This window comes from Botryllus schlosseri, chromosome 5, assembly GCF_051294905.1.
Source record: "Botryllus schlosseri isolate E-star chromosome 5, Bs_hap1, whole genome shotgun sequence".
NCBI lineage: Eukaryota > Metazoa > Chordata > Ascidiacea > Stolidobranchia > Styelidae > Botryllus > Botryllus schlosseri.
This window is the reverse complement of record NC_137240.1, coordinates 23,747,289-23,757,482: the sequence shown is the minus strand read 5'-3', so window position 1 is coordinate 23,757,482 and position 10,194 is coordinate 23,747,289. Positions and strand designations below refer to the sequence as shown.

The window sequence follows — 10,194 nt, the reverse complement described above, 5'->3', positions numbered from 1 at the left end:
CTTTCAACGTTCTGTACCACGCATAATATTTATTCAACATTTACTGCACTGTTAGCAAAAAGAGTGTGTACTCACACCCAAAGGGCCAAAAAGGGTGGTACACGAAAAACCGAACCTAAGACAGTATTATATCGCGATCATAAATCATACGTCCCTATACGTGCATATTTTCCTTCCTACGTTCCTATACAGGCGTACATCATTTGTATTAACATGTAGTACTCGATTTATACCGCGGTGTAGGCCTAATTCTGAGGTATATTCCGGTTTCGTATGTCATGGGTGTATATTCACACCCGTATATCAGGGGTGATGCACTGGTGGAAATACACATCATCTTCGCTGAGAGTGTACTTCGGTACTTTGAAATTCCGTGAAAGACGCGATGTTTTGTAATTGTGTAGAAGTCCCGGGGACAGGGTCACTTTTATCTATGCAGCATTTTACATTATGAACATTATTGCGCCAAATAATTCTCTGCGGTACCGTATGTCACGTCACTCTTGAAATATATCTCGACAACCAATTTTCGAACTAGGTCACGTCCACTTCAGCATGACCTGAATTCATACATTACATAACTTGGAACGTTAAACGAATTCGTGACAGTCTGTTGCTATAAATTTGTCGTAATGAAAGTTTAAACCATCATAGACGATTAAATTCGCGCATGCAGCATGGTACGTTTCATTTACAGCGGAGAGGTCAGTCTCGGTGCGGCCATGTGCATAAATGGCCTATCACAACCCGCAGTAAATTATAGCGACCGGTGGTGTTAGTTACGGGTAACCATGACAGAAAATAGTGTGTTCCAGTTTCCTGTTCCAGCGATAGTTTAGGATATCAAATCCATTTCATTAGGGATGTTCGTTGCAGTTTAAAATTCTATTGGGTAAAGGAGGATAAATTCAACAACTGATATTAGAATACCGCTGACTAATGCTGAAAATCGAAAGCGCTCAACTTTTGAGTTCGACCCGATAGTACGGACCAGGTTGAAAATTCTAGGCGTTCAAATGCAAAGCATTCTTCGGTGTTTTGCATTAGCCTACTGTGTATATATAAAATACACAGACATCTATACGCCATGGTTAGTATTACGGTAGATTTTTTTGAACTTATGACACAGAGGGTTAAAATTGGATTGTAAGTGATCACAAAACCGCCTTGTGTTCACTTAACCCTATGGGTTCACGTGCACTCCTACACTCACTACGGGAGGAAAGTACAACTGAATTGAAATGCAACTTGAGAATTTTCGCATAATGTTTCCCCGTAAACACCATGAAATCTTACACGTGCAGACTGCAGAACCACTATTCGAGAAAAGCATAATCGAATGTCATGTAGGTGTAAGTGCAACTGCTGTAAGCCGTGATCATAAACGAAATTACGTAGTGCTTTTATAAATGCCATCTTATCCAAATACGGGCTGCATGCTGCATGCTTGAGTTTCTGTGATTCGAAAAGTTTCATTAATTACTCGATCAGTGTAAAGCCAACAAGTGCACCTGCACGATAGTATAACACGTTTGGATTATGAGAATTTTGTCATAAAGGTGATTCAGCTCTCGGAGGAATGTGTATCGAAATACATACAGCTATGTGAATAAGCGTGACAGTCGTAGAAATATGGAGAGACGTTGCTTCCTTCCAATGTTTGTAGTGTGACAGTGATCAGCTTTCAATGTATTAAATAGGTCGTATAGTTCAGACGATATTTTAATCATGTGTTTACTGTGTTTTAGTGGCGTTTTCCGTGGAACAAACTTCGTAATTAAGTCATCGGAAAATTTCATAAAATGAATTTTTATGACAACATCTCTGCAAATTTCGGTCGCGTTGAAAAAAGGTCGGGAACCACCAACTATAGAGTTGTGTCGCATGCGGTTTCGATCAACATTGGTATTGACAGATAGTAGTAATTCACATGACATCACCTTTCTCGTTATATAATTGAGAGTTTCGCGTATCTCACCACCTCTTACAACTCAAATATTCGGTTGATTTTACTTTTCAGTTGCGCTTTTTCGACTCATCGCCCCCTTATAAAGCTCAACATATATTTGTCTTCCCCATATTTTCGTATCCGAAAAAGAGGAGATATCTTTGAAAAAAAGCGCTTAAGCCAAAGAGGGGGGCTTCGACCAGAGGGCTATGGGCGACCGCCCACCTCGCCTACCCTAAAATCCACCACTGGTGTCACTGTATTAGATCCCTGACGTATATTTATTTCACGTCTAATATCGCATACAGAATCGTATGTCTAGCTAGATATATTTTGACGTCATTTTGCATATATACTCCACAGGCAATAGTAGATAGGTTGACAATTATCAATATGAAGGCACCGATGAACTTTGCTTTGGTATCACTTCTATTAGCTGGATGTTTCAATGAGATATATGCAACATGCGGAGAGACGATGGGGTGCTTCTATTTGCCCCAAAACTGTGATCCTGCCTCACCCGATTGTATGTCTTTCGTTTCAAGTTACGTAAGTACAAATTTATTAAAATACGTTTTAATGACACATATGACCTGTGAGCTGGGCATATTTGGTATGGCATGGCATGGAGCAGAAATTCGGTATGAAATACGGAAATGTGCAAGTATGCAGTATGGTATAGAATGTAAATTCTCAAGTATGGTATGGAAATATTTTTCCAGATATGGACATTTTTTTTATACTTCCATACTTTTAGAGTTTTTCCAGAACCATGGCAAGGATCTCACTTCCGATTTATCAAATCGATTGCATTCCGTAGAACATGGTTCACTGACGAGGGAAAGTAATATGATAAAATGATGAAATTATTCTAATCCGCATAATATAAAAACAAAATATATTTGACCGCTGTCGTGTTCCAGCGTTGAATATTGCTTATCGCAACACAAATCGTAGAATTGTAAAATGAAGCAGTTTCATAAATATGTTTATGTCAATTTGTTAAACTTGGAAATCGTGTTTTGCGCTTCGCTCAGATTATCATATCACCCTAAATCCATTTTGGCATATGCACTATCCTAATTCCCAAATACATAGCTTCTCGGAGTCATGTCAGCCTCCTACACGTATTATGACTTTATTAAAAACAAGTCCATCTGATTAAAGAATAGATGCCATACTGATGTTGGTCAATGAAGCTATATTGAGTACAAAAGCCATTCAATTCATGCATGCGTGGATAAATTGGACATTTGATCCGATATCGCAACATCCTTGATGGTTGTAGCGATGTAAAATTGTATTATGGGATACATTCTAGCTCGACGATATCTTCGTCTCTTATAATTTTATCGATGGTATATCTCCAACTCCATATTACTGCACTCGGTACGTTCGCACACTAGTTTCAAATGACATGAGTCTATCTCGCTTCTGTTGTGAATCCGGAAGAATCAAATATATACTTTCAGTCCTCGATGATTATATGTAACGTGAAAGCTATACATCGCAAACATATCAATCCCAGAAAATGGGAATGGAATTGTTGCATTAGGGAGATTTAGATGGACAATTATATCCAAAAATAATAATAATAATAATAAGTTTCCACACATGAATAAATAATAGATTAATATATGAAATATTGGGCAAATGAGAAAGTGTGGAAAAAGTAACAAATATAGCGTGGAAGAATGTTGGTATGGTGAGGAAAATTGCAGGCATGGTATGGAACGATTGGGGTGGGTATGGAAGAGGGACCATTAAAATGAAATACGGCGCATTAGTGCATGGAAAGATCGTCGAATCATAAGAAATATGTTTTTGCAAGGGATATTATGATGAGCAATTAGGATCAAGCGATGAGTGATCAAAGCTATCGATGCAATTAATATCAAGCACTGTCAGTTTATGGGTTTCGTTCTTCATTTCCTTATGTTGATCAACTCATGGCTATATTTGACGGAAGTGTGAACGTCGTAATAGTAGTCAGTTATAATATTGACCGGTAGACAGTTTCTGGTAATACGCTGAAACGCATTGAATACGTGTCTTATAATCGGTATTCGGTGTGCTGTAGTGTGCATAAACGTTCTCATATTGTCACGAACACACACAACGGACCTTTCATTGATTCTTGTCTGTGCAATTTGATTAATGCAATGATCTTTACTTGCGAATTGATACAGATTTAGACTATACGCCGATTACGCAATGTCTTTGAAACATATCTTCTTTTACCAGGACTCCGACGCTGGAATATTTAAAATGACGATAACAGGCGGAAATAGAGTGAATTCATACGCAGGGGTGGCATTCGGTCAAGCTCATGGAATGGTGGACGCAGATTTGTATTACTGCACCGGTCAAAAACTCCAATCAGCAGTCATAACTGCGCCGACAATTCCTACAGATTTGGAGAATTCTGTAAGCTGAATAGCAACTGTCCCCTATTAGAAAACTGTAACTTTTCATTTGCACAAAGTGTCATAAATCTGTCACCTAACCAGCCAGTCTATTTCGAATATGGTGACTATAATCACCGTCGTTTGTTGAACGAAAATCTCAACGACGATTTAGTGCAATAGGCATCGTTTCATCATTCATTTTGATCATTCGCGTGATGAATGAAAGATTAACTGATATTATAAATATATATAACGCAATCTGTATCAAAACACCGAATTCATTTGATACTATGCTCTGCTTTGTTCTGCTGTGAGGTGCATTGTTGTGCTATTATATTTATCTAGTTTCATGGAAATGCCGACACTGTGCGCACTTCTACAGCTACATGTGATCATGACATACAGGTTATGGAGACGCGCTCAGTATAACAATAAGGTGTGCACTGAGTGCAAACGGATTTCAATAGTACAGAGCTGTAATTCAAATTCACTGGTGATTATTACGATCTTTTTGTCGGTATCTTATAAATATATTATACATGTATTAATTGTGCACGCCACTATGTACATTGTACAGTGCGGTGACAATTTAATACATTTAGTTTTTATTGCTCACAATTTCAAGGATGCACGGCTTCGAAATGTTACCACAGCTGCGGAAAATGGTGTTGCAAGGTGTTCTTTCATCAGACCAGCGAGCGTCAGCAAAACAATCTCTGGTGGATTGAAAGACTTCAATTTAGCCACAGAAACATATTATATTTTACTTGCCCACGGACAAACCGCTGGTGAGTCAGTGTGCTTCTTCATTGTTCTATTTCAGGTACTCCTTGCAACTAAACGATTGTTTAATTCGCGAGATTGCGATCCTGGATCTCTGAATTCAATATTTTATCTATGAAGAAATGTTTGTTTTCATTCAAATACCTTAATCTGTACCGTCTTGATATCATGACGTACATAGGAGATGACGGCTTCATACTTTTTTCACCATTTCAGGCCTTCTGTAAGGCAGATGTCACAAGCACAGTACTACGTAAGATCATTTTAAAGTATGGAGCCAGATACCATTATTTTCCTACTTCAGCAACCCGTCCATGGCCTCTACCAAGAACGAGAATTGGTCGGCCTTCACCAGCGCTTTCGAGTTTAAAACGGTTTTCTATAGATGGAAATCGTAACCTATTACATCTTTTTTGGCCTTCCGCAGTCCTTAAATTTGTGACGCCTGAATCTATGAGGCTCTCGACGTAAATCAATGTTCTTTTATGGAAAAAGAGTTTGAATTCTGATTCGACTTAGGAGGAAACCGATATAAAGATTACTGCGACTGGATGTGGATCGTATTTAGAATGCAGACTTGCTAACTTTCCGTCGTTGCCAATCACGCTCTCAGAACACGAAATATCCAGGCCGAAAATTAGCATCGCTATATGCAATTAAAACACATATATCGTCGCTGTAGAATCAAAAAACTTATATCCATTTTTCAAATTGTTGGACCCATTTTTCAAATTTTGAGAAAATCAAGTTTTTGTCGAATTTTTATTTATTTTGGCCATATTTTGACCATTTTTATGTTTTTCACGTTGTTTTAAACTGAAAAATAACCATACAAAGATCCTCCAAATATACTACAGTGCTGTTCTTTTCAGGTGGAAAATTGAGCTATCATGGGTCGGACCAAACAGGACGATTAATATCTTCTGAAAGAGTTGATCTCACGAAATTTGTACCAGTTATTGACAAGCAGAAAGAGACCACCGAAAATGGAACAAATGGCGGCGATTCGTCGGCAATGAAGTCCAGCAGGTTCGTGAAGTCGGAATTTCGCATCGGAAACGATGTCCATCAGTCCACACTGCTACAGGGATGAATCAGTGTGCGTTTCGCCCCGCAGTCAGCATTTTTGCCTACCATGAGAATAGATCTTACCAAATGGGAATGTGGCATTTGTAAAAAGAATCATGATCCCTACAACTTCATATAGTATGGGGTATGACCAGTTTCATATGCAGAACACAAGTTGTCGACAGTGCTAGATATAAGTTCTCAAACTGTGTAGAGTAGTCAGAGACATGCTGAACATGTTTGAATCGCCGTAACGGACTAAAATATCAGTGCATCAAGAGGTGATCTCGTAGAATTTAGAAAAAAATTCCTACATAGCTCTTGATCTATATTCAGGAGGAGATGGAACGGGCAGAACAGAGATGTGGTCTTAATCAATTAAGAATTTCCGTATTGTGTACGACATCGATTTTTTTAAACGTTGGTGTAACAGAGACGTCACACAGGTTTGCCTACTTGCCTGTAATTTGCATCTTTGTTATATCATAGGTTCGTAGTCATGGCGTAAAATGACCACAGTTGTCGAAACTTCGTGAAAATCATAGAACGCGTGTCGTGTTTGACGCTTGTGAGGTGAAAAGTCGATTAGGTACAGCCGTACACGCATCGAAAGTAGCGTTTACCTTATTCGTACGACGCACGATAGACGCATGTGATCTTATGATGTAAACTTTCATTGAGACTAATTTACCGTCAATAATTCGTTTCACGTTTCAAGTTACGTATACGTAATACAAAAATTCAGAACATAGCATCAGCAATTGAGCGTTGGTCAACGGACGTACCCCGGAGAAAAATAGCTTGAGAACTGACAGGAAAATTCCAACAGCCAGGCGACCACGCATATATACAATACATATATAAAGAGCAATTTAAGACATCCAAATGTCAAAAATGCATTGTAAATCGGCCTCAGTTACCATGATATGTGTCGACTGTAACGTTTCGCTTCGTTTCAGAGTGGTGGCAATTGCATACCTGCTGACATTTCGGTTCGTCTTCATGCTCACGAACTGAATACCGAGAAATGACGGAGTTCTACTGCCACATTAACATTCAAGACTTCGATCCCATCAGTTCGCGTTACTGTTATTAGGCGATTATGGTAATAAAGTGTATTATGAATGGCAGGCAACGAATTGCAGCAAGCAAGTTTCCCATTTAATAGGTTAATTGAAATCTCAACCGGACCAATGATTTTCATCAACTATGTATAATTACCCTTCCTGATATGCCTGGTTATGGCAATATCAGAAATTCATCTTTCTTTGCGATTCACATTGTGGGTTAGGCCTAATTAATCCAACCCTATATACTAGTTTGAAAACGTTGAATATCGAGTTTATGCATGAAAATATCTACGCCCGATTAGGCTTGCTTAGAAATTATCCATACTGTGCACTGTTTCCTCATTTCAACCCGTAATAAACATTGCAACAAGTAAATAGCATGCACATGCACATCTTATTCCCGCTGTGGTTCCCGCCTAACAACAGCCAGCAAGATGACGTTTGAACTGAGGTTTTTAGGCATACAAAAACGACTGTAATATTATATGCATTTGGATTAGAAAGAGCCATGGAGGCAGTAGCGGCTCGTGACAATATCGGGTGGTGGGGCAAGGGGTGTACGCGATTTTAATTGTCTAAATGACGTCACAATAGTGTATTCCGACGTGAAATGTGACATTGCGGTGGTCACACGCAGTTTGTATGGGGTATAGACTAGGGTTGGATTATCCGGATAACGGTAACGCTATTTTATCCGGTTAACCGCAGGTTTTTTTATTATCCGATATCCGGATATAAATCTGCCGGTTAACCGGATAAAATAGTATCGGTAATAATGCGTTTTACACTTTTAGGAAGCTTCAATAAGTCGTATTATTAGTGTTGCGCTCGGCCAATTAGCGAGAACCGTGTCGCCAATTAGCGAGATACGTCAATGCAGTGTGTATAACGCGACGCAATCTCCCGCTGTGAAGATCGCCAAATTAGGTCATTGAATGCCGCGAACTCGGCTATCGTTGCTGGCCTGATATTCAGAGTCTTCAACAAGCCTATAGTTCCGCTGGCAGAATCACATCTGCAATAGGCTCTGTGGACTTTATACCATCACTGGCCTACATATTCACACCTGCATTGGCTTGGTGCTCACGATATTATCGCTGGCCTACACAATCGCATCTGCAATAGGCATGGTACGAACGATATCATATCATCGCTGGCGTAACCATCGAGTCTCGGGCCTGGCATGCGTTGGTTCCTATCTCTTGGTGACTTGGAGACAATATGCCGGTAAGACTATTATGATCAGCGATTTTGATTAATGAGTGACATCGCGAAACTTAATGACATCGAATGTTCGCATTTCGCAAACATGTTCGTGCGTGCAAGCGTAATTAATTCCCACTGATAATAAATTCGAAAAAAATCGAAACCCCCTCGTTTTATTTAAAACACCCCCCCCCCTTATTTTTCGGCTGGCTACGGGCCTGATCATGTGAATTTCCCATGGAGGAATTAGAGCGAGTTATCATGTCGGCCTCAATTCTAGTATCAACTACTCGTCCTTCCAGTCAGGGCTTCGGAGCAGCCGTAAATTTGCATTGCTCCAGCTCCGGCGCTTTCTTCTACCATGCATTAGCTCCGGCTCCAGCTCCGGAGCCGCATTATTACCACTGCTCCGGCTCCAGCTCCGGCTCCGGCTCTGAAAACTATCGAAGGTGTCTGTCTATATCAGGGGTGATCAACCCGCGGCCTGCGGGCCATATGTGGCCCGCGAGAAGGCTGTGAGTAGCCCGCGAGCTAACTTCCCATTATATTATCGAAATTCTGTTATATTATCGAAATTGAATTGCTCAGATTGTGAACTCGCTTGGCCAACCAAAAATATGATTAGTCTGGCCACGACACTTGGGATGTTGATCACTGGACTAAAATATCAGTTCCGACGCATTGGCAGATCCAGGGTCCAGTCACATTTTTAGTAAATCGTCGTACATTACAATAAACTAAAAAAGTAGTGAATTTTGCTTCACGCTTCGCGTGTTTAATTGTTACATGATTTCTTTCTCTGTAGCCTACCCCCACCTGAAAATGACACGCAATATACCCAACTAATAGTAATATTAACTTGGAAAATTTTACGCGCCTGGCGCGGCTAGTATGCAGCGCACTCGTACGTCAATTTCATGTGGCCCTTTAGCCGAAAAGGTTGCCCCCTTGTCTATATAGATTACTAATTTACCCGTAGGTTAGTTATCTATGGTAATCTAGAGTCTGTCAGCTGTCAGTAACATCGGATGCAGGAACGAAGACATAGGTGTCGCCATGCCGGCTTGTGACGACATAATGAATACTTGTCAATTGTCGATAACATCATAGTTGCACTAGAACGCACTTTACTCCGTGCCATTGCTGTGTACAGCATTAAAATTCTGATGCGGCGTTTTAACAATGGCACTGTACTCGTTAACATTAAGCCATACAGCTCAATTCAATCTTTAAATGTGAGATTATTATTCAGCTGTAACTGTAGTAAGAGCAAAATGGGCGGATATAACGACGTGATCAATAGAAATTCGATTTGTACCAAATGGCCAATGGTTTGATGTTCGATATTGGTGCACTCGCACCAGCCCATCCGGTGTCGATCAAGTTTATCGGAATAATATATTCCCGTTGAAACGAATCGAATAATCGAATTAAACACTGTGCCATGCACATTGCGCCCTGCCCATAACAAATTAAACTATGCAGTATGCACATTGCACAATGCACATTTACAAGTTTACGAAACAGATGATTACAAATTGGAAATCGCGTATCAAATCAGTAATTTGTCTCTAACATAGAATACCATGGGGTTTTGGGCTACTCTTCTGTCATCCCCTATTTAAGCCCGAAAATCCTACTGGAGTGAATGACAATGATGCGCATTAATGAATTGCAATTAGCATGCATAATTGCATACTCGCAAGTCGCA

General features: G+C 39.9%; 1 protein-coding gene across 2 annotated transcripts; it reads left to right on the top strand.

The window, feature by feature from the left end:
• Nucleotides 1-2,284: 2,284 nt before the first annotated feature.
• Nucleotides 2,285-7,375, top strand: LOC145439453 (ferric reductase 1-like). 2 transcript variants are annotated; one of them, XM_080316937.1, is made up of 5 exons: nt 2,285-2,497; nt 4,193-4,375; nt 4,982-5,144; nt 6,012-6,168; nt 7,167-7,375. In XM_080316937.1, exons 1-5 carry the CDS (start codon nt 2,342-2,344, stop codon nt 7,222-7,224), a joined length of 717 nt encoding a protein of 238 aa, XP_080173063.1. In that variant the 5' UTR covers nt 2,285-2,341; the 3' UTR covers nt 7,225-7,375. The 2 variants fall into 2 exon arrangements, with proteins under 2 accessions (XP_080173063.1, XP_080173062.1); XM_080316936.1 differs by having other exon boundaries at nt 6,012-6,177.
• Nucleotides 7,376-10,194: the final 2,819 nt, after the last annotated feature.

Bases quoted from the DNA above. Each gene is read 5' to 3' on its own strand.
- LOC145439453 (XM_080316936.1), top strand. From the start codon at position 2,342: ATGAAGGCACCGATGAACTTTGCTTTGGTATCACTTCTATTAGCTGGA. The intron at 5,145-6,011 runs GTGAGTCAGTGT...TGTTCTTTTCAG, and splicing joins TGCCCACGGACAAACCGCTG to GTGGAAAATTGAGCTATCAT. The intron at 6,178-7,166 runs GTCGGAATTTCG...GCTTCGTTTCAG, and splicing joins AAGTCCAGCAGGTTCGTGAA to AGTGGTGGCAATTGCATACC.